We start from the raw sequence: 27,001 nt of genomic DNA, 5'->3' as shown, positions 1-27,001 counted from the left end.
AATTCCTTTCGGATCAACTATTTTCCTTGTAACTTTTTTTTTGGTATACAAAGTTTTACTGATAATTAAGTGTTGCACACATAGATTCTGAATTACAAGTTTCAATAAGTCTTGGAATAGAATTAGGTCAAACAGTCATACATTTCAAGGACCGGACCCTCAAATAAAGGAGTCAGTCAAACTGTTTCCTTCCCTTAGAATAAAAGTACATGATTCTAAATAGAAACCATGTATGTAATATCGGGATCAGACCGCGATGAGGATAGATATTAGGGGGGGGAGGGAGAGGTGTGAACCAAGAGACTTGAACCAAGACCTCATGATAGCTATGGGCTTCCACGCACCACACACATGTTACCAAAAAGGAGTCTTGGTTGGTCACTGCACTGCACTGCCTCCACAAGAATGAAATTCTGACCCGCCTCTAGCACTGCTCTCCACGAGAATGGAATTCTGACCCGCCTCTAGCACTGCCTTCACCTCCTTGTCGGCCTCATCCACCATCTCTAGAGAGTCATGAAGAGTTGTCTTTTCCTGCTTTTGGCGGTGTTGATGAGCTTCTCTATGGTGATTGTAGTTGTGTTGGACGGCAGTTGTTGTGATGTTCAGAGACATTTTGATTACGTCCTTCTGGCTTGATAGTTTTCTCTCTCCGTCAAGAAGGACTCTTTTCTTCTTTGTTGTTCTTTGTTGTCATTGTCTTCTCCGTGGCTACAGTGGAAATATGGTTTCCTCCCCGAGAGGTCTCTCTCTCTGCTCAGAACTCCATGCGGATCCCCCACTCATGGCACAATGTTGATAACTCATCTCAACCATAGACTTCCTATTGGTAAGAGACGGAGAGTGGAGGGATCTTTCTCCTCTCCAGTTCCGTGCCCAGTCCAGTTCCTACAGTGCCTCTAATAAGGGGGCCGTAATGACCACTCTACCCTTGCACGAACACTCTGCCCGGGTGGGATCCATCCCCCCTTATTATAGGCACCGGGGATTTGGGCTAGACAGGGAACTGGAGGTGATAATTTTTCGAGAGTGGAAAGTGGAGAACAGGGTTTCGGTAATCGGTATCGATATTGGTCTTGGTCTTTACCAATATCAATCCAAATCGGTCCATCGGTCTGGATCGATCATGTTTTCTTTAAAAAGTTGATTTTTTGTTGTTATAACATTTTTATCCTTGTCCATATCGATCCACCAATATGGATCGGTCACACATTGGCCGATTCGATATCGATTCCTCAAACCATGGTGGAGAGTGGACAATGGAGAGATGTTTTAGAGAGATAACTGGTGAGAACAAAATAGGGACCTTGGGCAGGGAATCCATGGATCTTTATCCCCTCTAGTTCCAAGCCCGGCCCAGTTCCCTAGTAGCCCAAACAAGGGGGCACAATGACCACCTTACCCCTACCCAAATACTCTGCCCTGGTGGGGTCCAACCCCCCCCCCCCCCCCCCCATTCGAGAATCCACTCTTCCTTGGGCAAGGGGTGTGGATTCCATTTGGCTAGGATCTAGAGTACTAGAACAATTCTCGGATGAGAATGTGAACCAGCATCTAGAATAGGATGGTTTGGTTTCTTATTGGTAGGGTATGGGAGAGATGTAGGAGAGAGAAAATAGGGGAAGAGGAGACTTTTTCTAAGAAAGTGGATAAGCAAGATTTGATTTATTTTTGAAAGAGATCTATTATTTGTTTGGCAAAAAGAACACTGTCCGGGAGTGTGGCCTACACCAGCACTCCCATGAGTCTAATTCTCTCTCTTCCCCATATGAAAAGACACTTCTACCCCCTTATTTTGAAGAGGAGAAAAATAGACACATGGGAGTGTTGGTTTAGGCCACACTCTCGGATAGAAAACTACTTTCCCTTTTTTTTTAAGTGGATCTAAAATAAATTAAAAATAAATATATTTATAAAACATACTTTTGTAAATAAATACTACAAAAAAGAGTTCATATTTTTATATAATAGCTTGATAATATGCTACCATATAATTGATAAAAATATATAGGCAAAAAGGTTCATACACGGTCGTGTATAAGAGGAATCTTTTACACTGGATTTTATTAACCGTTGGATTCAAGAGTTTTAATTTGAACTGTTCAAGGATAAAGTAGGTATATACTCCTATACAGTTACATTTTCAAATACATATAAAAGACTGCCTTTTATATTTATCAATAACAATTAACAAAAAAAACGAAACAGCTTCTATTTTTTTCTCTGCAACTCCCTTTTCTCATGCCAAACATAAAAAATCCATTTTTTCCAGTTTTCTGCAACTTCCTTTTCTCTTGCAAAAGATAAAAAACAAAATAATTTCCTTTTGGTTTCCTTCTCTGCAACTTCCTCTCTCAAATACGTTCTCTTGCAAAAGAAACCATTGCTTAGGGCTTTCTCACGGTCCAGGTAAGCTATCATTTTCTACTCCTTATTTCTCCAAGAACAACCCTGTTTGCTTGGTTCCATCGAGGAGAGGCATCGGCTGTTCCCTTCCAGAAACCGAATTTGGCTAATAGGCTCTTAGGTAGAAGTGAAGAAGTAAAGAAGAGAAGGAAAAACGAAAATGGATTTGACTGGGGTGTGAGTGAGATTCGTTGATGGTGGTGAACAGATGGGTTTAGGGAGTAATGGGTTCGGTGAGGAGTGAAAGAAATTCAGAAAATGGAAGGAAGATGGAGAACCATGGCTGGAATTCAAGCAAAGAGAAGAAAATAAAAACAAAAAACGGGAAGAAGATGAAGAACCACACTGGCTGGTCGCCTCCCCCGGCTCAGAGAAGCCTCGGCTTCATTGTCTCAGATCCTTTTCATTCCCTCCTCCTGGTTCACTCTCTCTGCTCTCCATTTATGCTCTCTGTTTTTTTCTTTTTTTTCCTCTTCTCCCTGGCGATCTCCACTCCTCCCTCTCGAACTGCCGTGGAAGCTTTTTTCCCCGCGGCTAGAAGAGGAATCTGGCTGCTATTTGGGAAGGTGAAGGTTCTTCCAATCCGTGTTGTTGAGATCTCTCCCTCTCTCTCTCTCTATCTATATATATTATGGATTGAAATATGGATTTCTCTCCAGATTAGTGTTGCGAAGAAGAGGAACTCTGCTGCAACACTGTTTTCGCAAAGATTGAGTAGGGGTTTTAAAACCAAGAAGTTCAATTCGCCCTGCACTGTTGGATAATGTGCCGGCGTGAGGGTGCTCCGTCACGGGAGACCGTCGCCGGCGTGAGAGAGCCGTTGTACTGTTGGCGCAAGGGTTTGATCATTGTGAGAGAAAAGAGGAGAGGCGTTGAACGGAGAGAGTTCACCAGAAAAGAGGAGAGAGAATGAATGAACAAGGGAGTTGCAGAGACGTGTTTTGTATTTTTTTATAATTATTGTTGATAAAAATAAAATCTTTTACTTGTATTTAAAAAAAGTAACTAAAAGATAATCGTATAAGGGAAGTTATCTTTGGACGGTTCAGATTAAAATACTTTAATCTGATGGTTATTAAAATTCAGTATAAAAGATTCCTCTTATACACGACCGTGCATGAAAACCGACTCCAAATATATATATATATATAAAATTTATATCTACATTTCTTTTTGACCAACGTGAAAAGTACCTTCCAATGTCTATATTTGGTGGGGAAAAAATAAGAATATGGTGTTAAGGACATGACTCCCCTTACTATCATGCCAAGACTAATAATGTCATTCCATTGAACTAAATTTATTTGTTTTTGGGTAACATTCCATTGAACTAATTACATTCATTATTATGCCCACCTATTTGTGTTCTTATGGTTTTCTTTTCTTCTTGTATTCTTTATCCGTCATGTTCTTTTTCCTTTGGTAAAATCACAAAACCTTAATGAAATGCAATAAAATGGTCTTGTACATAGAAAAGTAGTGAGATTATTTCATGTGAGAAGGAAACAGATAGACATAGAGATGCTAGCGTAACCTGCCTCGACGGCTCAGAGACCTTTTCTCTTATTCTTAAAAAGAGATAAAGAATATTGCCTGGTCGCGTGCAGCCCGCCATGACACAACCCCCTGAAATGATTGCCCCACTCCCTACAAAATGAAAAATCCCCCTGTTGATGCCCCTGCACGTCCTCCGCCATGACACGACCCCTTGAAATGACTATCCCATCCCCCACAAAATGAAAAATCTCCTTGGTCAATGCCCCTACTTGTCCTTTCATTGGCCCTTGTGGTGGTGCAGGGCCAACACCGTGCAACGTTCTTCTTCCCTTTTTACAATCATATTTTTTTAAGGGCTTGAAATACAAAGATGCGCGTTTAAGAACTCAGAATTGGGTATAAGAATGACAAGGGTGTCAATTTGAGATTTTCACGCACTTCTATGTCTAGGTACAGGAGCCACAGAGGCCACACGACCTGATATCATTATTTTTCCTTTTACTTGGAGAATTGATTCCTTGACATCCTGGGGAGCATGCACTCGAACTGGCAAACCACCAACCAACCTACCAAACAGTTGTTTGCAAAGAGAGAACACTAATTGGTCATGTAGCCCTTGCACCAGTGTGGGGGTCAATGAGAATGCACGCAAAAACATTGGTGTGAATGGGGTTTTAGATTTCACTAGGGGTTGAACAGTCTTTTCATGCACTCCTACACCGAAGCACAAGAACCATACGACTAATTAATGTTCTTTTTCTCTATATGGTTCACCCACCATCTTAGGATTCACAAACCCTTTATAATAGGGTTTTTGTATATTTCCAAAACACCCTCCCGATACTTCTCCCACTCTCTCCCGCCCCGTCGGTGAATGTGATTCAATTCACTGTTGGGTGGTGGAAAATAAAACACGGCTGTACTTTTGTCAGATATCAAATTCAAAGAGAGAGAGAGAGAGAAAGAAAGAAAGAAGTGTGGAATAGTCTTAGACAAATGTGATGATAGTGACGATCGTTCTTTTTGGGTTTTTGGTGCTTTTTAAAACTGAGAGCCAATAAGACTTTCCATGCACGACACTCCTAATCTAATTTACTGAAGTTATTGAACAAACTAATTAATTCATAAAAATGCCGATGACCATGACATTCTAACTACCACCAACACTGAATCACTCATAGGGAGGGCCCACTAGTCAAGATTCTATCATATTCTCTTTCTTTGCATTCATGCATGCATGGCCATGCCATGCAGATTCTCCATCCCTATGAATTACGTGTTGTTTCCATCAGCTCTCATCATTGTTTGTATCGTTCTCGGCCGAGACCGATAGCAGATCAGCGGTATTAAGCCAGTATCATGTGGTAAAATCAAAAGGTAACCAGTTTTGTGCTGATACAATCTATGGGTGTCAATCAGTTTGTTTATGGTTTCTTTCGAGCTGAACCAATCCGGTATTGTTTTGAATATCACATCAAGAACTTTTTTGGATGAAACCGAAACGTATCGGATCTTAGAATGAAAAGAACTATTCATTACTAATCGACTCATCATTACAGCATTTGCATTTGACAATTTGGCTTCTTCTTCTTCATGGTTATTTCCGAGTAATGTGATTCTATTTGGATTGGGCTCAAGAAAGCCCAATCCAACTTGAATAAGTAGGTCCACCACCGTCCATGAATAGTAGTTTGATTTGTCATTAAATCATTGGATGGTTCTCAAAGTTTTCTTGAAAACATTTGCCCATCCTCTTTTTAGAAGCAATAAATACCCTTTTTGTTGCTTGAAATTTTTAATAGTTGAACACTTTAAAGCAATAGAACAAGGATATTTTGGTAATTTAATATATTTCCATATTGGGGTCGGGAGCTCTTTGGTCCAATGAGCCCAGGGCCCATGGTACTCTAGAGAAACACCTGTCTTCTTTTCTGAATAAAATAAACTCTCTCTCTCTCTCTGCCACGGATCTTTGATATCTCTCTGTCTCCCTCCACCTCTTACGTTGGGAGTTTCGGTGCTTGGAGACCAAGAAAGACGAAGACGGATCATTTAGAAAAGGTGGCTAGCTGAAATCTCTAAACAACATATGTTTCATTTCTTTATCATGTAACTGTTATGGATGAATTCTGTGTATTCTTCAATTTAGTAATACAGATTGCGACCTCAGATGAGTTTGTTTTCTAGATGAACCAAAAAAAGGAGAATCTTACGATCAAACATTACCATACCACCCTTTTATCGTCCTTTCCTCCACCCCCCCCATTTTTTTTTTCCTTTTATAATTTGATTCAGTTTAGTTTCAGATTTTGCTTCCGAAGTCCGAAGCGAGGAAGTAAAAGTATCTTGTTTGCCACACCACCCGAGTCTCCTGCTTTTTCTCCTGTGAGTATATCCTACTTTTCTAAGAATTTCGGACTTTATGTTCTTCTTTCATATCGTTTATAGTGTTTTTGGGGTTGCAATCATATGGTTTAGGTTTAATATTGCATTTCTCGTTCTGCTGCCAAACCCACCTAAATTTAAGAATCTCTGCTTAATTTCGTCCATTAATGGCGCCAACTCCTTTCTCTCCCCTTCCCCCGCCCAAAAGATAAAAAATTCTAATACTATTGAGGCCATCTTCCAACTGGCTATTGTTGTTTGGTTACCCTTTTCGCAGGTTTTAACTCCTTTGATTGTATCTTAAATGAAAAACCCAATTTTTAGTTGGATTTTTTTCAAATGGGCTCTAAGTTCATCTCCGGATGCTGTTGATTCGTTTCTCTGTCGTTTTTCTCGTTATGGTTTCTGGAGTTTCCGAGCTCTTTCATTGTTGAGTTCTTCAGCATCTTCAGAGTAATGGGGTTGTGGAAGATTTCGTTGCTGGGTTGAGCATCTGTTGTTCTGTTTTTTCTAATTGGCTTTGAAGTTTTGTTTCTACGCGATTGGTCCTCATGATTTTGTGGGGAATTATCAGTTTTGGAGCTTTGATTCTTATCAAGAGTTCTACATTTTGGGCTAACTGGTTTGGGTTTCCTGAAGTTTCTCATGTTAGATAGTGATGATTGGTTTTTCAAATAAGAATTTTATACACTTGTTTTTCTTTTTCATTTGTTCTGCACGTTGGCAAGGATTTTCTCTTCATAGACACTCTTCATTAATAAGAAGCTGATGGTTTTATCAGAATCGTTTTCTAAAATCTTTCGAATATTTTCATTCTTAACTCTCTTTTTTTCTCCCCCTCCCCCCTTCAACTTCAAACAGCCTTTTTTCTTGGATTTGGTTGAAACCCAAGTCCCAATTGAAATATTTACCCCGTATAGGAATGTGTAAAAAGATCAACCGTCCTCTGGCGTTATAGCTTGAAAAATCAGAAGAGAAGTAACTCAATGAATTTCTTAACAGGATCCTCAAAGCATTCCTTTCAGCCAGTCATGACTGCTGATACAACCGACCTTAGTTATTGGTTGAACTGGAGATTCTTGCTCTGTGCAATATCGGTCTTGGTCCCTATGGTTTTAGCATCAGTATTGATATGGAAATATGAAGGTTCCAACAATTCAAAACTTGACAGAGGAGAAACTCAGCAAGAAACAGTTGGGACTTTGTATGAGGATGAAGCTTGGAGGACATGTCTGAAAAATATCCATCCTGCTTGGCTATTAGCTTACCGAATAATTGCTTTCTCTGTGCTTTTGGCAATTCTCCTTGCCAATGTCATTATTGATGGAGGTGGCATATTTTATTTCTATACACAGTAAGTCAACCCTTTACATGGGTTCATATTTGTGCTTAACTTACATTCCCTTAATGATAATTCTCAATCCAAAATTTCCCTTTCCTTTTACTTTATGTAATGTGTCTGTTCGAAGGATTAGCTCTTTTTGAATTCTGGTACTACAGCATGCACCATACATTCATGCTGTTGGCTCTGATAGCTTCTCTCTGTTTCTTTCTTCTTCTTCTTTTTGAGAAAACGCATTTGGATTTGTTTGGAATTTATGAATTTGAAATGGTTAATACACAAGATAGCTTATTGTAAGGAAGTGGCTTATGGGTTGTTATGTGGGAGCATCCTCTAAATAGGGTTCTTATTCAAATAGAAATTTTTATACAAGACATTCTGCTTAGTGGTATCTTTCGGAGGGTCTCTTCAATACCTTGTAAAGATAGGGGATTGGGACTATCTACCCCCCCAACACCCACACAAAAAACAAAAAAAAGAGGAGGGATTGGGATTGCTTGTGCCAATTGAAGATAGACTTTTGTTTAAAATAACACAAAGCATTGTGTACTCCACCTTTTTAGTCAACCATGAAATACAGAATTCTTATCATTGTCTTGTTTTTGTGATTTTTTGGGTGATGGACAGATGGACTTTTACGCTGGTTACCATTTATTTTGGGGTATGACCTTCAACTTAAGGCTTCTTATTCAAAATTCTCTCTCTCTCTCTCTCTCTCTCTACATAGCGCATCTGACAGTATGGTCTGTTACTCTGTTTCCATTAAATGCTTCATTGTATTGTGAACTAATTCATGTCATTTTTCATTTACTTAATCTTATGTTGTATGGTTTCATCTTCCACTTGTAGCTTGGTTCATTGCTCTCCATTTATGGATGTTTCCAATATCGCAATAGAGTTGGTGGTGACAATGCTTATCATGCGGGGTTAGATGCAGAAGGTGGCACCTATGTAGCTCCCACTCATGGGGAAAATGTGAATACGAGCAGTATACGGAAGAGCTCAGGTCCCCAGGAAGGACATCATATTCGCCAAACTGCTGGCATTTGGTGTTATTTCTTTCAAATTATTTTTCAGGTCATTCTCGTTGAAATTCACAAGAATGAGTTGATCCAGTTGTGTTTTCTTCTGCTAAGTGTAGTTTGGTTGCCTTAGTCAAAAGAGGCATTCTTTTTCCTCCTCCTCCTAATTCTTGCATGTGCTAGTTTTTCCTTTGTTTCTATGCTTGTTTTCATTCTGTTCCCATCTACATCACTTACCGTTTGATGGTTCCCTTATCAGATTTTTTTTTGGCCTGACATTGGCTAATTGGATGGTATTTACTTAAGAATGATTATATATTTTAATTCCTGAATGTGATGCTGCAAATGCAACAGGAGGTTTCTAGGTTTACTTTTAAACCGGATAAAATTGACTAATTATTGCTTAAGACAGCCGATTAAATTCCCACTTCCACACTTGAAAAAATCAATTACATATGGACTATATTACCTTTATACATCGTTTAATTCAACCATCTACTTACCAAGTTGTTGACAAAAGTTTTTTTTTTTATTATCAGATTAATGCTGGTGCTGTAATGCTCACTGATTGCGTTTTTTGGCTAATCATTGTTCCATTTCTTTTGAAAGACTACAATCTGAATTTTGTAAGTATCAAAATACTGCAGATTGGCACTTAAGTTCCTGGAGTTATTTATTTTGTAATTAGCATGTGTTTATAGCTGAACATTCCAAGCATTTTGATTGATGTTTAAGTTTGTTGTAGTTGCAAATTGAGTATAGAAAGTATATATTTGTTACAAAGCCAGATTCCTGCAATCAAACCAAAACAAAGAGAAGAGAGAAGAGAAGACAGCCAGAACCGTGGGAGGCTGCCTGGGGCTAGAACTAATTGTTCTACTGCAGGCCCCTCCCACTTTTAGATATATTTAAGTGAAAAAAACACAAGGGGACAGAAATATTCCTGTACCAATCGCGCCTTACAAGTAGAAGAATAAATTTAAAAAAGCTAGACCAAACTACCCCTAGAATCTCAACCATATTGATGGACATGTAATTGCCACTCAAGAAGTAGACTTTGGGCTATTTTTTTGGTATTTAGCTGGAAGCCAATTTCATGAGCTCTAATATTGGATATCTTGAACCATGTTAATAATTTAAGTGCAAATGATAGTTTTGAAATTTTCATGCACTTAACTTTGTGGTTTCAGCCAGTTGTTCTACTGTTAACATGACACAACATCGTGTATGAGATGATAAACCAACCCAACATTTCATCCTTAATGTTTTATAGTAAGTATCAAAATAAATTATTAATTGGGAATGACCTCTCATATCCAACATTTTGCATTTTTTGCTTCCATTGGTTACCGAGGTGGCCCAACCCCAATTTTTTTTTTTGTCATAAGTGGATATATGAAAAAGTAATTCATTAAAAAAAGGAAAATGGAATTGATTAGGCCACAGAAGGTGGTTTGCAAGCTACAAAATGAAATTGGTTGGCATATTACTGGCTATGGCCTTCCTAAATGATGCACATGCCTATACCTGAAACCAGATGATAAATACTTACTGCAGATGTGTAATCTCCCAAGTCCCAATATCTCTGGCTTTTAATTTCTCACATGATTAAAGAACTGTTTTTGCTATTGTTTGGAAGACCTCCACTCCTATCACTTCAGTGATTCTTTTCCATCCGTGACAGTTGATTATTGGTATGCATTCATTGAATGCTGTTTTCCTCCTTGGTGACACGGTGTTGAATTGCTTGGTAAGTTAAGGCTATTTAATGGTTTAGTTACTTGTAATTTCTTGAGTTACTTGATGATCATTTATGTTTTCTTTTTCCTATTTCAGCGATTTCCTTGGTTTAGGATCGCTTACTTTGTCTTGTGGACGGGTACATTTGTCATCTTCCAGTGGATCATCCATGCTTGTGTCTCAATGTGGTAAAGTCGGTCACCTTTTAATCTTTCTGTATTTGAGGACTTTTGGTTGTATTGTTTCTGATGAAAATATCGTTATTGTAGGTGGCCATACCCATTTCTTGACCTGTCTTCGTCATATGCACCAGTTTGGTAAGTTACTTAAAACCATATTTACCTTGTTCAAGTACAAAAGCAAATCTAGTTTTTTCCATTTAGAAAATAAATTTCTTCCGCCAACTGAAAATTCATATTGGAACATCTATCCACGATTGATGCGTATGTTGATCCTTCCATTCATTTGTTTTTCTGTCTGAAGTTATTTTAATATTCAATCCTTCTTTCTTTCGGGGTTGTGGTCTAATGGGGAAACTGATCAGCATTTGTTAAGACGTGACTTATTAACTGGTCAAAAGTATGAAAATACTTGTGTTTTGTGATACGTGCAAGGACTTGATTGTCGTATTCCCCGTTTGCTGATCTGGTTTTGCAGGTACTTGTCAGTGGGTTTGATGCATATCCCGTGCTACTGCATTTTGGCTTTGATAATAAAGCTGAAAAACTCTGTGCTGTCAAGATGGTTTCCTGAATCTTATCAATGTATGAAGCATTAGTATAAAATTAGCCATTACCAAACCACTTCATGGCCACACAGAATTTGTGAATTGGGTTTGTCTTTCGCAAGCAGGTAGCTGAGCAAGGTCACTATTCCCTAGGAGAGCCAGTTTTAGAACAGCAAGAGAGTGATGTACAAAGATAACAATTGAATCAAGGATCAACACCTTACAAAATTCAAAGAAGTATTACTGATTGTATGGATAACTTTCAAAAATTTTTGTTTCAGAAAAATGTGATTGGTGCTACAAAAAGAGCATAACACTGTTCATTTCTTCATTTATCCTTTCGATGGGAGGATCTTACTGAATATATTGCTATTTTAAAAGGTTTATTAGAATTCCTGATCTTTCAATTGACTCTTTTGGATTCCCCAGTTAAAGCATTCACCACCTGTCCTTTACATCCTCAAAAATATATGTTGACATAAAGCCATTCGAAATACTTATGAATGTGTTTGGATTTCCATCATGTTTGGCTGCCTGTCAATGGCCTTCACTGCGTAAGGACCCACAAATTTATGAGGAAAACAGGTTTGATTGTCATGGATGTGTTCTGCGGTTTCTCAAGTCTTTTCTGGTATTAGTATGAAAAAAATTAAGATTGTATTGGAAAATGTTCATTCTGTGGTTTTTACTTGGGCTTCGTTTGTTTCAAGGTAAAATTTCACTTGAAAATTTTCACTTCAAAAAAATTTAGATGTAAAATTTCAAATGTTGAAAGTGTTCCAATGTTTGATTTTTTATGGAAACAAACTATAGAAACTTTTTTAACATGTAAAAATTTACATTTACGAAGTAAAATTTGTCTCATAAAATTTTCCAGGTAAAACTTTACGCAGAAACAAACGGAGCCTTGGGGAAAAAAAACCCATGAAGGAAAACATCTAGATTGGACTGGCACTTGGTTCAGCCCTCCATTAGTAGGCAATGCTAACGCAAGCTCCATCTGTCTGGTTGCCACAATTCTGTTATATATTTGAGAACACAATGTGTGAAAGTTTAGAGTAATGGCCACCTTTGGTGATTCATACTCAGCCAAGTACCTGTACAAACCTGAGTCGCCTTACATTCCTATGTAGCAATCTTTAGAGAAAGCAGCCTGTGCAGTACTGCAGCTGGACAAAGTAGAAGATGGTTTTGTTGGGAGAGCAAATTGGGGGCTTTGTGGCAATTTGGATCCTTTACTGCCGGTCAGCTCGGCAATAGAGGATCTGTATCCGCCTTGCGGTTGGTACGACCCTCCAAGCATAAGCTCCTTCTAATGCTTAATCCAAGTCTCCAAGAGCCTTGATGTCTCTGATTCGTAATTGTTGAATAAACTATTTCACACCCTAAAATAAATAAGGGAAAAGGTTCTCTGAGTCCTCCTGAGACATTATGTTAGCATCATCTCTTTATCTCTTTCCTCGAGTGAAATGATCTGGCTGTTATCTTACACGCGAACAATGTTGCGGTGTCAATTAGGCTTCTCACTTCGTCGTTAGTATGGGGAATTTCCTATGCCACACTAATCATGTCACCAATCGAATCGTTCTCCTCTCAGGTTCCTTGCCCGGTCAGGTGCGTAGGTTCCTCTCATAGGAGGGGCGGAATTGATGACCTCACCCCCTGCCCAAACGCACTGCCCCGGATGGGGTGAGGTCATCATCTACGCTCTCCTATGAGAGGAACCTGCGCACCTAACCGGGCAGGGAACCTGAGAGGAGAAAAATTCATCACGAACCATGGTGGGAAATGGTTTTCTCAACATGGAAAGAAAAAGTGTTTGTATAGGACCCATATAGTCAGAATTTGAGAGAGCATAAGAAAGTATCCCCATATTGTCGGCATGGGGATCTTTTACCCATGCAATTGTTACTATCATATAACTTTTGAAGGTGGACCTTGGTGCAACGATTAGGTTGCTCCATTGTAACCAAGTGGTCATGGGTTCGAGTCTCTAGAAACAGCTTCTCTGCAAAGCAGGGGTAAGACAACGTACATTATGACCCTCTCCAAACACTGCAGTGGCATGAGCCTCGTGTGCACTGGGTACGCCTATATAACTTTTGAAGAACGATAAACAAAAATGATTCTACAATCTGGATCGCCTAGTTGTACGTGTTTGTTTCTTGTATGATTGGGGCTTCAATCCCGTCAAGCACTGCCACACTGCTCAAAAGGGCCTTCAAATCAGAATGGCTTCACACTCTACTTCAGCTGAATGATCTTCCCCAACTGATTGTTAATCTCTAATGGGGCTTGGAGATAAATAATCTTTCTACCAAACATGCCCTAAAAGCATGAAATTCTAGGCATGTCTTCCATTTTAGTGCGCTGGGCAACAGTCACACTACCAAAGGTTTGTCCCTTGAGTTCTCTCCCCCACTCCCTAGTCCCTTCATAGAAGTGAGTTCTTTGCCCTACGCCCTTTCACTCCTGCAAGCTTCCACAAAAGCTCACACGGACGCATGCATGGATCTTGCCTTTTTAAGTCTCTTAGTTACATTTCAGCACAGTAATAGGGATGGCAGACACAATTATCTCAGCCTTTTTCAATCCTTTCTTACATTCCCCAATAATCTCAGACAACTGTTATTATTTTACTAACACACCAATGGGGCAACAAATATTCTCTCAACTGTTCAGGTTTTCCAAGCACAAATAATACAAATTGTATAATACTATTACAAGGGATTAGAGATAATTACTTGGCAAAGAACCCATGACAATAACTGCATTGTTGTCTCTAGGACCTAATAATGTCTTCTCTGATCCCCCTCTTGAAAACAGCCCAGTGAGAAAACGCATTGTTGACCCGGTGTTGGACTTCCTTGCTGACAAACCCAAAGCTCCATCTACTTCATCACCAGCCTTGCACCTGACGGCATGCGTTGAACCTCCATGATGTTCCACCTCTAGATCAGCACCACATCGACAGCTTCTAAGCTTTCTAAAGCAAGTTTTATGGAAAGCTGATTCACAAGACCTGCATTTTTCAACCTTGGCTTCCTGTTGATTATAGGACCATAAGTCAAGAGAGAATCCAAGAGCTTTCAACATTCTACATCATCAAAACCCATTTTAGATAAAATCATTACTATAAAATGAGATAATGTTTCCACCACACCCTGGCCTGGATTCGTTCCATGATGCCACATTTTTCAAACTCCTAAAATATGTCCACCACATCTGGGCCCCTAACTGAACTGCCATGTGGCAAATATCGAGGCTGCAGTGGAAGGATTCCACGTAAAGGTGTGGTGGAAGCCTGATCCCATGTTATTATACCAGGAGCAAAAGCTCAACCATCTAGAAATTCCAATTAATGAGTCAACCAAGAAGAAAAAGCATCCAGAAATACAGCAAGGTCTAGAATTCCATTTTTTGGTAAAGAAATCTTCTGTGCATGTCATCCATGTAAAGAATGGGGTAACCCTGAAGTCCTACAGGTCCATGATGGTTTTGTTCCATCAAAAGAAGTTAATGAACACCAACCTGAAATGGGAAAATGAGGGATGACGGGTCTTCACAAGCTTGTCCAGCACCACAAGGAACACCAACATCACAGCATATGAGGCACTGCTCAGTGATGTGCTCAGAGATTGTTTTAGACACATTCTCGACCATGACCGGGAGTGCTGCAATGAAAGTGAATAAATAGTGAGAAAATAGGAATGATGAACCCACAAGCTGAAGAAATTCATGGACGTATGGCATGAAATCTCTATAATCTAAATCCATTGTCAGAACTTCCCCTCCCCCCCCCCCCCCCGCCTCTTTCTAACTAATATGTTGTGTATTAAGTTATGTAATGTCTGTTATTTATGCTGATAAAAAATGATCCATTTCTAAGTAAGATAAACCCCCAAAATAATAAAAATTATGTCTCAAAAGATCTAAAAGATTTTGATCAAAGTTCACTACTATCTTAGACCTTAACTTGACAAGAAGGTAAAAGGGGAAAAAACAAAAAGTGAGAGTTAAAATTTCAAGTTAGAAGGCTTTAAATGTAGTGGAAGATTTGAAACTTTAAGACAAACTTCGTATGAAGAAACAGGCTAAAGGAAGTTTTCTCATTTAAAAGTTCAGTACCACTTTTTGCCCCTGGAAAATGAGAGTAAACACCTCTAAGAAAATGTCCTCTTTCACAAACCCAATGTCCAATCAATTGAAAAGCTTTCAGTTTCGAACCAGTCTAGATGAATTCAAGATATTTGCACACTGACATCAAATTCACTTGACAAAAATAGACCCCACAATGCTAAAATGACCTTATCTGATTAATGAACCACTTCAGACAAGTCCTTTTTAATGCATCGCCTTATGCATATAAATGCCACAGATATTAAAAATGAAATCATTTCATTCTACGAAGCAAGTGAACAAGAGGTAATAAGACTACCACATGTCAAATCTAAAAGACATGCATCTATGTTGATGAAGGTACATCTACATGGACCAATGAAAAGCTGTTACAAAATTATAACCTGCAAATGGTCCTTTGGAAAGATCAACAAGGTCTCGGAGTGCAAAGAAATCATTGCTTTCAACAAGATATTTTCGAGAACCCAGTCCTCTATAGATGGACCTCCGAAATGGGCAGCGAACATATGGAAGCATAGCACCTATTTTCTTTCTGATACTCATAATATGGAGAAGGGTTTGAACCTTTGAAAATAGAAAAGGATTAACCGCACTGACGCAAAGCATGGGCTGCAAAAGAGATAAATCTGTAAGGATGCAAATACTATGAAACCAAACTAAGGATTGATAGAGCCACAAAACTGAACTCAAGTGGTTGTAAGTCTGGTACAAACTGACAGGTATCTTGGTCAGTCACCGGCTTACAGCCATTTGGCAAATCACACGTGAAAATGAAATGGAATTTCATGCAGTCTACTCTTGTAAATCACATGGTCCAGCAACACAAGCCCAATGAGATGATCCCAACCACCCAAAAAAGGAAGAAGGGGGTCAGTCAAATTATCCAAACCAAAAGCTTAAGGTGTTAGGTGGAGAGGCTCAACTGGTATATGAAGTCATCCCGGCTCCAGAATTAGTCAATGTGGGATAATTCCCAACACGCCTCTCTCTAGATTGGAAATACATGTGGAACATGTGGTCCCAGAGTTGGTTGATGTGGGATTATTTCCGACGGGGTCAATTTTCTTAGTTTAGTAAAATGTTTGGCATTTGGTTGTTCAGGATCATCTTTCAAACTGGTTTCACTCACATGATCCATAAAATGAACCCCTTGATTGCCATAAGCAATTTAATTTCCATACATGCCATGCTGGGGCAGATAAATGCGAAAATGGATTCTCAATAACAGAATGAGGGAATCTGCCAACATAAACAGACACATGTTTCTCAGTTCTTAGAGACCCATATATTGAGATAATCTCCAACCACCTCAGTGTATTAATTCCTTAACCAAGCTAAATTGTTCCTATCCATGAAAGGGAAAAGTCAAAAAGATTACCTGCTCATATATCGACGTAAGATATGATTTAGCCATTTGTGAAACTGGATACCAAGTAAAATCCCAGAAATGCAAGACTCTTGCTGGCAGAATGGCAGTGTCATTAGTATGGCATGAAGCACAAAACAATTGACCGGTGTATTCACATAGTCGTGGCTTGCCCCACCCAAAAGTCTCCACAAATTCTTTCAACAGTGTCTTCCCCTCATTCAAGTATCTGTGGCATCCTGCACAAGAATAATGCTGTGCTTCCAGCGACTGTTTCATCGACTTGTGAGGTGGAATTTGCACCAGAAGTGAAATTGTCTTTCCCAAAGTGGAAGCACCTTGTGTTGAAGTTTCTCCACTGTATGCTGAAAGTGAATGAGGCACCAAAGTATTTAACATAGAAGAACGAGGGAGTACGTTTTGAGGGGATAAAAACCAAATCATAGGACTTGATGCGCTGAATGAAAACCCAGAGTGCCAAATGGATCGTAAACAGTCTTGGATAAGAGCACTTCTCTGAGTGATAACATAAGGAGAAGCATTCCCAAATATCTTTCTAGATTCTCGTTCAACATCTGACCAGGGAGACGGAAGGACCTGACCTTTATCAGAAAAAAATATTTTCAACTGACGATAAAGAGAAACAAAATCACGATATCTCCGCTCAACCTCCCATTGGTCCTTGCCACTCCACAGTTTTAACCTGTAAACTGTATATTCCTTTACACCAACCAGTCTCTCCCCCAGTGAGACCTCTCCTTTCTTTTGCTTTGCACCTACAACTTCAATCCCATCAATTTTCAGAGGCTGCTGAACTTGTGGATGTGCATCATTAGTACCAGATGTAGAAGCAGTTGAGCTGCCATCTCGAAAAGGCTTAGGTGGATGTGATACAGATGCCCTATTACCCTTGCTGAACCTAGCCCCAGGAGACTCCCCAGAGTTGAGCAAAATCTCCTCCATTTCATGGACAACCTCGTCATAGACTTCATTTAAGTAGAGGTTCTCAGCCTGGAAAGAATTTTAAGGGGGAGAAAATGAAAGGATTAGAATACAAGCAGCTCATGCCCCACAGAAAAGTGTTTACACGAGGAAAAATACCATTGGCCTCTCAAAATCATGGGTCTCAACCACCTATCCAAAATCCATCAGAGTCCCTTACAGATATGATTAGCCTCAGATGGGCCACAGCTCAGAATGATACCAGCAAGGTAATTCAAAACCTCACTGTATCACCTTACTTTTTCTAAACAAACATAACAAGCAACAGTCACTAAGAGTTCATGAACATGGGCAATGCACAAGCACAGGGACAAATTGGGGTTTAGGAAGGACGTGCCCCTGCATTCCATAGCAAAGGGCCAACATAGGCTACATTTCATTTCAAAATATTGCACTTTCCATAGATTCCAAAGAAGAGAAACATCAACCTCAAAAAGCATGAAACAGATTATAGCAAAAATGTATAATATAGTGATTTTTAGGATGAAATTTCCAATAGAATCAACAGAAAGGGACATGGAAGCAAATTCATATAAAATTATTTTCCCAAAAAAATAAGCCTGAGTTAATTTCCCAAATGACAAACATGAATACAAAAAAAAGCTTAAGACTAGATAGAAAGATCCATGTGGTTGGTTCTGACGTAATGTATCATACAAGGCACTCTCTCAGGCTGGGATCCCTGTTCCACAGATCTGAACCCTGTACAATCTAAGCAAGTATTTTGAGAATAAATGATTGGAACAAATTATTGCAGTGGGCCCCCATCTAAGAGATTAACTGCAACAAAACTTGCACAAACAGATGACTACAATGTTCATCTTTAAGAAACAGTCAAAAAGAATTTAAAAATAGCTTTTATTTAATGTAACAATATAATATTAAGATAGACGGTTAAAGAATAATCTGATCATGCTGAATTTTGCAATTCATAAGCTTTAAAGGAATTCATTTCATTTAAGGGGCAAATTATTGGGGCTGAGTCTCAAGAACAAAGTCCTTTAGCCCCAGATCTGAGAAGTTCCTAAATGGCTAAACCCAATTTTCTAAAAAATGTCTCTATGATTGTGGATTATTTTTCCAAAGTATGCATAGTTATCAAGGCATCGCCTAGGCGTCCAGGCTCCTTGGTCGTCGTGGGTGCCTAGGCGGGCGCCTTGCTGTCTTGTTGGTGTCGCCTTGCTTTTAGATCCTCTCCAACGCCATGGTCGCCTTGCCGTCTTGATAACTATGGAAGTATGAAATTCACAGCCAATATGTGCTCATTCAATGCAGAAACGTATAGATATGCATGATTTCATCATATTTCCAAATTTTATAAGTCTAATGAGTTGGTGTAACTTGTAAGTACAAAATAGTTATAAATCCAATTTTCCTCCCCTTCCATATATTGATATGACCTGGGTTGGAATCTTGGCTGTTGCACCTAGATATATTTTGGAGACAAATTGAATTACTCTATTTGTTGTTAAGCTCTTGATTCTTGGTCATGTAGTATCAAGCAGTATAAAGGTTTCTACTGCATTTACTACTTTCTTTTTCCTTTTTCCTGCCAGTGTTCCTTCCAAGAGATTATTTCAAGATCAAGACATCTACTAGAACAATAAAGGAGGCAATATACCGCATGAAGTATTAAAGGATACAAACTATGTGACCTCTTTCTACTGCATTTACTACTTTCTTTTTCCTTTTTTCTGCCACAGTGTTCCTTCCAAGAGATGATTTCGAGATCAAGACATTCAACACTCTACTAGAACAATAAAGGAGGCAATATACCGCATGAAGTATTAAAGGATACAAACTATGTGACCTCTCCAAGAAAATGGCAGCTCTGGCCACAAGTAATTTGGAATATTGGAATAGGACCAATGTAGCTGAGCCCAAATGGCTGAGATAAGGCTTACTGAGTTGAGCTGAAACCACAAGGATCTTCATCTATATTTAGATTAGCATGCAACAATGTTAAAGCTAAATATTAGGTCACCTATTTCAGAAACTCTTACAAGTATTCCTTTTCTACATTGACACTGTAAAAACACTAAAACAGTAAGTTATTCAACTCCAATCCTGAACTTCATTCAGCTACGATTTCGTGTTTTCCTTGTTCTATTGTCCTTCCTAATTTTGTTTGCAACCACCCATATCTAAATTTATTATTTCAGCAAGATTTTGTTAAGATTTTTCCATGAATTTTGTTTCCCATTACATCTCCAGCACACTGCAAAAACAATTGGATCATTAATACGTGGAGTAATTGCTACAACACACACACACACACACACACACACACACACACATATATATATAAGAATTATTGCAACAGTATGTCTTCTACTTGCAACAACAACATAGCCTTATCCCAACTAAATGGGGTCAGCTGAACAATCATAATTCACCCAAACACTTCAAAATTGAAAATATAAGTCCAGAAAATGCATTCAGGTCAAATGATTGTTTGTGGTCTGCATTTAAGGTGAGAATGCTAACAGTAATGACAAAGGATGGGTAACCAAAAACACAGGTCTCCACAAAGTCTTAAGAGCATGTATGGGGGCTGACGCCTAGGATCCGACTTGTATCATTGATAATAACAGGAACTGAACCATTATGGCAAGGCAGTCGTAACTATAATGACTGTATTGTAACGAAACTCCTTGACAGTCTGCACTAAAGGTTAGAATGCTAACAAGTAGTAATGACAAAGGATGGGTAACTTCAGATCAACATTTCTCACTGTTATGTCATACAAAGCAAATAACTGATTTGTTTTTTTAAGAATGTGTCAAACAAAAAACCTTACCTCATTTGCTGCCACATGTTCTTCACCCGGACCTTTTGATATGGAAGAATCTGTCAATATTCTCTTTAGAAAGGCCTCCTGGTCATTTTGAACCATTGGTGGTAGTGCATCTTTTACATCATTTTGTAAATCTCCTGCCACATTATTTTGAGGTGTTTCTGTTGCCATAGAATGAAGATGGCGAATTGCCATATTAGAAAGAGGATCCAACTTAAGTTGAGACTCTGATTTCCCCAAAAAGTCACCTTTTGAAACCACACTCTTATCAAGACTGCTCATTTGCTTGTCACTTGTATATTGAAGCTCTGTTTCTGTAGTACCATCCATGATGTTCAAATCTATCCCTGCTGAAGCCTTTTGCGCAGGTAGGTCCTGCAATGTAAAGACATTGCTGACTGAACAGCTTTCTATATTTTCTATTGATTGATTGGTAGCTTGGACATGACAACTATTTATTGGTATTTCTTTCACGTTTTCTGGTTGCTCAGGTCCACCAAAAATTGGAGAAACACTATCAGCCCCAAGAGTGGAACTCAGAAGATTTCTCTCAGTTTCTAAAAGCTGTGGCCGCTCTTGAGTTTCATCCAACGATAGAGCCTTTAAAGCTTCTTGCTCGAAGTTATCCCAATCATCTGAACCAAAGGCCACAGTGGAGTTAATGAGCAATGGATTGTCATCATCAGGTTTGCTCTTCTGATAATAACGCAGGCTTATCCTATCACTTGAACCAATACTTTGTTCATCATCCGTACCATAATCCACTGATGACCTCTCATCATCTGAATGTTCATATCTAGTTGAGGTTTCCTCATCTGCTTCAGTTAATTTCCCAGCTTCCTTTCCATCAACTGAAACCCCAGATGCTGAAGTCGATTCACGTGACTGATCCACATCACTGGGACCTTGTTTGGTAATCTCTCCACAAGAAGCAACATAAGATGGGGAATCTTCACCAGACTGCAAAACGATGGATGCGTTCACAACCCCAAACTGAGGCAAATTATTCTTGTTATTCTGTACAGTAATAATCTCTTCGGATGGAATATGTTCAGCTGAGCTAGGCAAAAATCCTTGGTCACTGTGACCACTCAACATCAAACCTTCTGCATTATCCCTGCCACAATCAACCTTGGGCAATGCACTATTTACATCTGAACTTCCAAGTGATTCAGATCCATTGCCAAAATTATGAGTCGTCAAATTTTCAACATTATTTTCCAAAAAAATGACCCCAAATGATGAATTCTCCCCGTGCCTGGGCAATGAATTGGACCGTTTATTCAGCGCAGAAACAGAATTCCCAATCTCACCGTTTCCTTTACAAAATTCGACTCTTCCATCAGATGAATAATCATACCTATCGAAAGAAGCACAACCCCTGTCCACATAATTTTTTTGGAATCTGGCTCCAAAGCCAACATTTTCCAAGACACGGTCCTCTCCGAACCCCAAACTCCTCACAGAACCTAAATCAGAATCCAGAAAATCATTACAAGTTCCGAGGGAGCTACACATACTTGCAGTCCCCATAAATGAATTTGCGCTGCAATACCTCTCGTAATCTGATTCTCCACATGAAGAGTAATCCGATAAAACAGGCGAGGCATCGCCAGCATCGGATTTAGGCCCTACCCAGGACATAAATTCGTCAAGCGGATCTGGAGAGGCGACATCGGAGGAAATCTCTCGGTCCTCCTCTCCATTGATCATCTGATGCTCAAAATAAAATTCAGATCTTCTGCCACAACTAAGCGAACTCACATGAAGACAGAAGATCAAAACAGAGAAGTAACAGTTGTTCCCAATCAAACTACCTTCGGTTTGATCAACCAATACCACAAGAAATTCACCAATAAAATTTGGATATTTTAGTACCTAACATCAAAATCGGTGCCGAATTTAATTCTGGTATGTATGATAGAACAGGGTTGCTATTTGAGACAGAATTTCTCTTTATTGATCGGAAAGAGGAAAAATCGAAACAACGAGAATGTTGAAACAATTCAAAACAAAAAAATGGGAACTGACCTTCGAAATCGCGCTTCGAACGAGATTGGTTTGAACTTTGAATTTGAGAAAATTCCAAAAAAGGCTCCCTCAGTTGCAGAACTCTTTCAGTAAATTTGTTTCTTTTGTCGTCGTCACGACTCATGCAAACAGTAAAAGATTTTTTTTTGTTTAATAAATAGTAAAGATTTTACTGTAAAGTTGTTCCATAATAATCAAGTGGTCGCGGGTTTGAGTCTGAAAACAACCTCTCTGTGTGAAAGAGAGATAAGAATGCGTACATTATGATCTTCCCTGGATCCTACAGTGGTGGAGCCTCGTCCCTTGTGCATTGAGTATGCCTCTTAAATAAAGATTTTATATTGCAAACTCCGATTTGGTGAGAAGAAAAATGAGAAAAAGTCCCTTTCACCCCTATCTCATTAATTATAAGAGCCTCTTTTCTTTCACCCTGAATTTTATTATATTTCCTATTGACTTTGCAGTAAGATGTCAATATAAGTTTTTTTTTTATTTTTGGTTTATCCTACTCAAGGGCCCATAGACCAACTACAAGCTAAGGGAAAGGCTAAGACAAGCCCACAATCTACAACTAAAGGGAGGGGGGGGGAGGGAAGGGGAGGGAAGAAAGATGCATTTTTTTGGCACAAATGCAATCCAGGAGAGTCGAACCCTTGATCTATAAGTTGGGTGTATAGATCTCTTTCCCTTTTTTTATTCGTTGAAAAATTATTCTTTTTAAAAGAATCTACACATTTTAATTTTTTTTGGGTAAAATCTACACGTTATTCGTTTATATTGACATCTTACATGCTAAACCAATAAAGAAGATCAAAATGATATATTTAAAGTTTAATTACAAAAAAAAATGTATTTAGTGAGGAGAAAGGAGAAACAAGAGAGAGACAAAAAGGGAACTACACACTAACAGCGTATAACTTACTTTTCCTACCCAACAAAAAAAGAAAAAAAAGAAAAATGGAGAAACAAAAGATTTAAAAAGACAAGTATTACGTGGGAACAGTGTCACAGTGGTTAGATTGGAACAATTGCATATGGAGTTGATAAAGATTAAAGTGGAAGAGTGGAAAAGAAACCTGGATGATCTGAGCAATGAGCAATATTACAAGTCAAAGTCAATGTTTTGCCCAAAAAAAAATCTATCGGATTAAGCAATATGATTTTCAAATTTATTAAGAAAAGGCAGCTCATTTATATTTTTAAAAAATTATGTGCTTTTGAGTGTATAATTACCAAATTATGCAATATGAGAATCCACTATATTGAGTTTAAGAAAGAAAAGAAAAGAAGAAAAAAAAAAAAAAAACCCACTAGATTAACGCATGTCCTCTATTTTATGAATGGAGTCGGATTTTAGTATGCCCTTGTCCAGAAGTAAAAAATAGCATGTTCTCCAATAACTATCGCATGGCAATTCAGGTGGGATTGAAAATTTGTGGATACGTGGATTCAAGATCCTTTGTTCAATTATCAACTTTCATTCCAATCCGAACTTGTCAAGTGACAAAACAATGTATTGAAAAAATCAATGGCTACCTAGGGACTACAGTGGGGTGCATGGATGTATGAGAGAATACCTACATATATAGTGGAGGATAGAAAAAAAAAAAGAAAAAAAGAAAACCTATTTATGACAAAATACATTGAATGGTAATTTTATTTATTTCCTAAACACCCAACTGTCAAAAATTTCAAATCATCTTTCCATGTGGCAAAAAACACAAGGCATGCTCGTCTACACCCAAGTGAGGTCATGCTGAAATATTTTTACCTCTCATAAAAAGCTCTAGGTTAGTAAATGAATTTTACCAAAAAAGGTTAGTAAATGAGAACTCACTTTTACTAATTTCATTTCTATTTTCATTCGGAAGTGAATTGAATGCTCTCGAGTGAGTAAAACATAATCCACCCTTACAATGTAAGTTCTCAATTTCTAAATAAAAATAGCTTACTGTGCTACTTGCCCTTGTCTTGGTTCATTAAGGACCCATATTAACAGTGTGGGTCCTCTATTTTATGTGTAAAAAGCTGTGTAAGTGTATAGATTCTATGGTTGTGTTTGGTACGCACTCGGAATAGATTCTTGGCCTAGAATCTATTCTGCAGAGAGAAAATTGAGAAGAACCAGATTTCAGAATGCATTCTAAACCCTGAATTTATTCCAAGAATACATACCAAACACAACCTAAGTCTAGCCTTGTTTTGCATAATTTGACAGATTGGTTGTCCAAAGTGCGTATAAACCCAGAATTTATAAATGGACAATGTGTACTATTATTGTGAGTATCCACCCCGTGCATAGTTTGGTCATCACACACTTCATAATGCATAATTCCATGAGTATTTTACTGATCTACCTATTTTGAATAGGTTTGGGAGCCATTTTGCTTAATCAGACAATTTTCTCATAAAACAAACAAATAAAAATTTAAGGGAAAAAAGTCAATTAAAGTTAATCCTTCGATTGGATAGCCATCAAATTTGACAAGGAATCAATCTTACAAGGTCTCTAAAATTGGAGAGTAACTTGAGCATTGCACACTTGCTGTCTTGTACTTCGTTGTAATATTATTGTTTAGAAATATAATTTTTGTTGGTGTTTATTGAAAACCAAGTGCATTCCAAGCAAATCTGCTGCTTGAGCCAGTGGGTAATGTGTGTGTGTGTGTGTGTGTGTGTGTGAGAGAGAGAGAGAGAGAGAGAGAGAGAGAGGCCTCATTCACAAACATGGGGAAAGGGCAAAAAGACACTACAAGAATGGGAAAAGTGAAACCACAAAAACACTGTAATTTCCTCCATCCTAGTGAGGAAAAAAAATTCACAAAAGAGTAGAGATCAGTAGCAACTAAAAGGCAAAAAGTACATAAACTGTTTCCTTTCACTTTCTTCCCGGGGAGGAGAGTAAAGGCCTCTTTAACTGTTTTTCTTTTTTTATTTACTCAAGCTCCCCTCAAGCCTCTCAATTGCGGCACCAACTCCGCTTTTTGCCTCACAGTGTTCATCCAATCTGGAATTAACAGCTGAATTCTCTTCATTTGCCTTCTCCACAAGCTTCAAATGAATCCAACCTGGAAAAAAAAATGTACTTGTTGATTTTGAATTGTGCTTCCCAATTAAAAACAAGTACCAGCAACAACCTCATCCAATACGCAGGCGATGAACACTCTTAGGAGTATAATATCCAAGTTAAAATCTATTAAATGTTCATTCTTCTTCATAAAAGTAGGGAACTTATGGAATCCCCTCGCTAAATTGTATCAGAAGAGTGCATCCATCTCCTTATCCAAATTATATCCTTTTTTTTTCCAGCTGGGACGGAATTTTGAGATGAGGATGGGAATTTTGTCTTTTTTGGAAGGGGAGATGTGATAATTCTACAAATTTTGAGAAAACCCAAAGAAATGTAGGAACAGCCATCTTAATAGCACATTCCACCCAAAAGATAACATAATTTTTTATGCATAGGCCATATGATTAGGTTGATCTTTGCCATAAGGGTTTCCTGGGTTAGACACTATTCTTCAGATGGGGCCATGTATGAAGGTGGGAAGTGAGGATGCCCTGGCAAAACAAATCCTCTTAGATAAATATTTATTTACTAATATGAAGCTAGAGAGGTAAAAAAAAAACACATGCAATAGGAAAAGCACACTCCTCTAGGCTTGTTGGCCAGTCTGATTGAGGCCTGGGTTTGTTATTCATTAAGAAAATAACAATATTAAAGGACAGCATCACCATACAGCAATATATATAATGATCCAGAAGAGCAAGAATTATGAAGTAATTCTCAAACCATATTAACCTGTTACTGGCACTTGCCAGACAAAGAGTTTTTTCATGAAAAATTCCTTTTCGCACACAAATAGCAATGAATAAAACTAAAAATAGGAAAACATATGAGTAGTTCTGAATAAATAAAATAAATTAACTCCACCAGATGATACTGATTTACATTACAAGAGAACACAGCAAACCCATTACTTTATATTAATAAAAAAGTGATGGCAAGAATATGTTACCGATAGGGAAGCAAAATGCTGCTCCCAAAACTGAACCCATCAATACATTCCTTGCACGCCAAAAGAGGGATCCTGGCACTGGAAAGAGAAAGGACAACCAAAAAAAAAAAATATCAAATACAGAAAGATAAGTATATCTAACAGGGAAAGGATGATATAGACCTCTAACAGGTTCAGAAACAGATGCAGGGATCAAAGGGATTAAGTAGAAGAAGAGAAAGGGAAAGGGTGATATGACCAAGGCCTCTCACCTATGGCCTAGGTCAGAATCTCACCAAGCGACTGCTTCTCACAGCAATGGAGGCACAAAAACCAATCTTTTATTGAACTTCAAAAATCACGAGGAGGGCTCTATGACCCTTACAATATATAGAGGATAATAGTGCCTCTAGAAAAGAAAAACAGAAAAATAGAGTGTGCCTAAGAAAAGTCCCACACATGTAGTAGGGGCTGCCTTGTACAATAAGAAAACTAGAAAATAGAAACATTAGAGAAAAGGCAACAAATAGGAACCTTCTACATATGTA

At 38.4% G+C, this 27,001-nt stretch overlaps 3 protein-coding genes across 6 annotated transcripts in view; 1 reads left to right on the top strand and 2 right to left on the bottom strand.

The window, feature by feature from the left end:
• Positions 1–5,851: 5,851 nt before the first annotated feature.
• Positions 5,852–11,378, top strand: LOC122657087. 3 transcript variants are annotated; one of them, XM_043851852.1, is made up of 9 exons: positions 5,852–5,964; positions 7,291–7,642; positions 8,258–8,291; positions 8,480–8,707; positions 9,192–9,278; positions 10,337–10,402; positions 10,489–10,580; positions 10,662–10,709; positions 11,050–11,378. In XM_043851852.1, exons 2-9 carry the CDS (start codon positions 7,320–7,322, stop codon positions 11,168–11,170), a joined length of 999 nt encoding a protein of 332 aa, XP_043707787.1. In that variant the 5' UTR covers positions 5,852–5,964; positions 7,291–7,319; the 3' UTR covers positions 11,171–11,378. The 3 variants fall into 3 exon arrangements, with proteins under 3 accessions (XP_043707787.1, XP_043707788.1, XP_043707786.1); XM_043851853.1 differs by lacking the exon at positions 5,852–5,964 and adding an exon at positions 6,025–6,288; XM_043851851.1 differs by lacking the exon at positions 5,852–5,964 and having other exon boundaries at positions 7,172–7,642.
• Positions 11,379–13,723: 2,345 nt separating this feature from the next.
• Positions 13,724–22,137, bottom strand: LOC122654114. Its single transcript, XM_043848090.1, has 5 exons — positions 20,428–22,137; positions 16,638–17,636; positions 15,643–15,868; positions 14,651–14,793; positions 13,724–14,164 (listed from the first exon to the last, which is right to left on the bottom strand). The coding sequence occupies exons 1-5, from the start codon at positions 22,135–22,137 to the stop codon at positions 13,850–13,852; spliced, it is 3,393 nt and encodes a 1,130-aa protein (XP_043704025.1). The 3' UTR covers positions 13,724–13,849.
• A 3,196-nt stretch (positions 22,138–25,333) lies between these two features.
• The window catches only part of LOC122656991, a 23,873-nt gene continuing 22,205 nt past the window's right edge, over positions 25,334–27,001 (bottom strand). Inside the window, exons 5-6 of one of the 2 annotated variants that reach the window (XM_043851717.1) lie at positions 26,475–26,552; positions 25,334–25,523 (exon numbers count right to left, since the gene is read on the bottom strand). In XM_043851717.1, the coding sequence (XP_043707652.1) occupies positions 25,387–25,523; positions 26,475–26,552 (215 nt within the window). In that variant the 3' untranslated portion in view covers positions 25,334–25,386. The remainder of the gene's footprint in view (positions 25,524–26,474; positions 26,553–27,001) is intronic. The other variant, XM_043851718.1, reaches the window with a different exon arrangement.

Source organism: Telopea speciosissima, chromosome 3, assembly GCF_018873765.1.
Source record: "Telopea speciosissima isolate NSW1024214 ecotype Mountain lineage chromosome 3, Tspe_v1, whole genome shotgun sequence".
Taxonomy (NCBI): Eukaryota; Viridiplantae; Streptophyta; class Magnoliopsida; order Proteales; family Proteaceae; genus Telopea; species Telopea speciosissima.
This window is presented reverse-complemented; position numbering and strand designations above follow the sequence as displayed.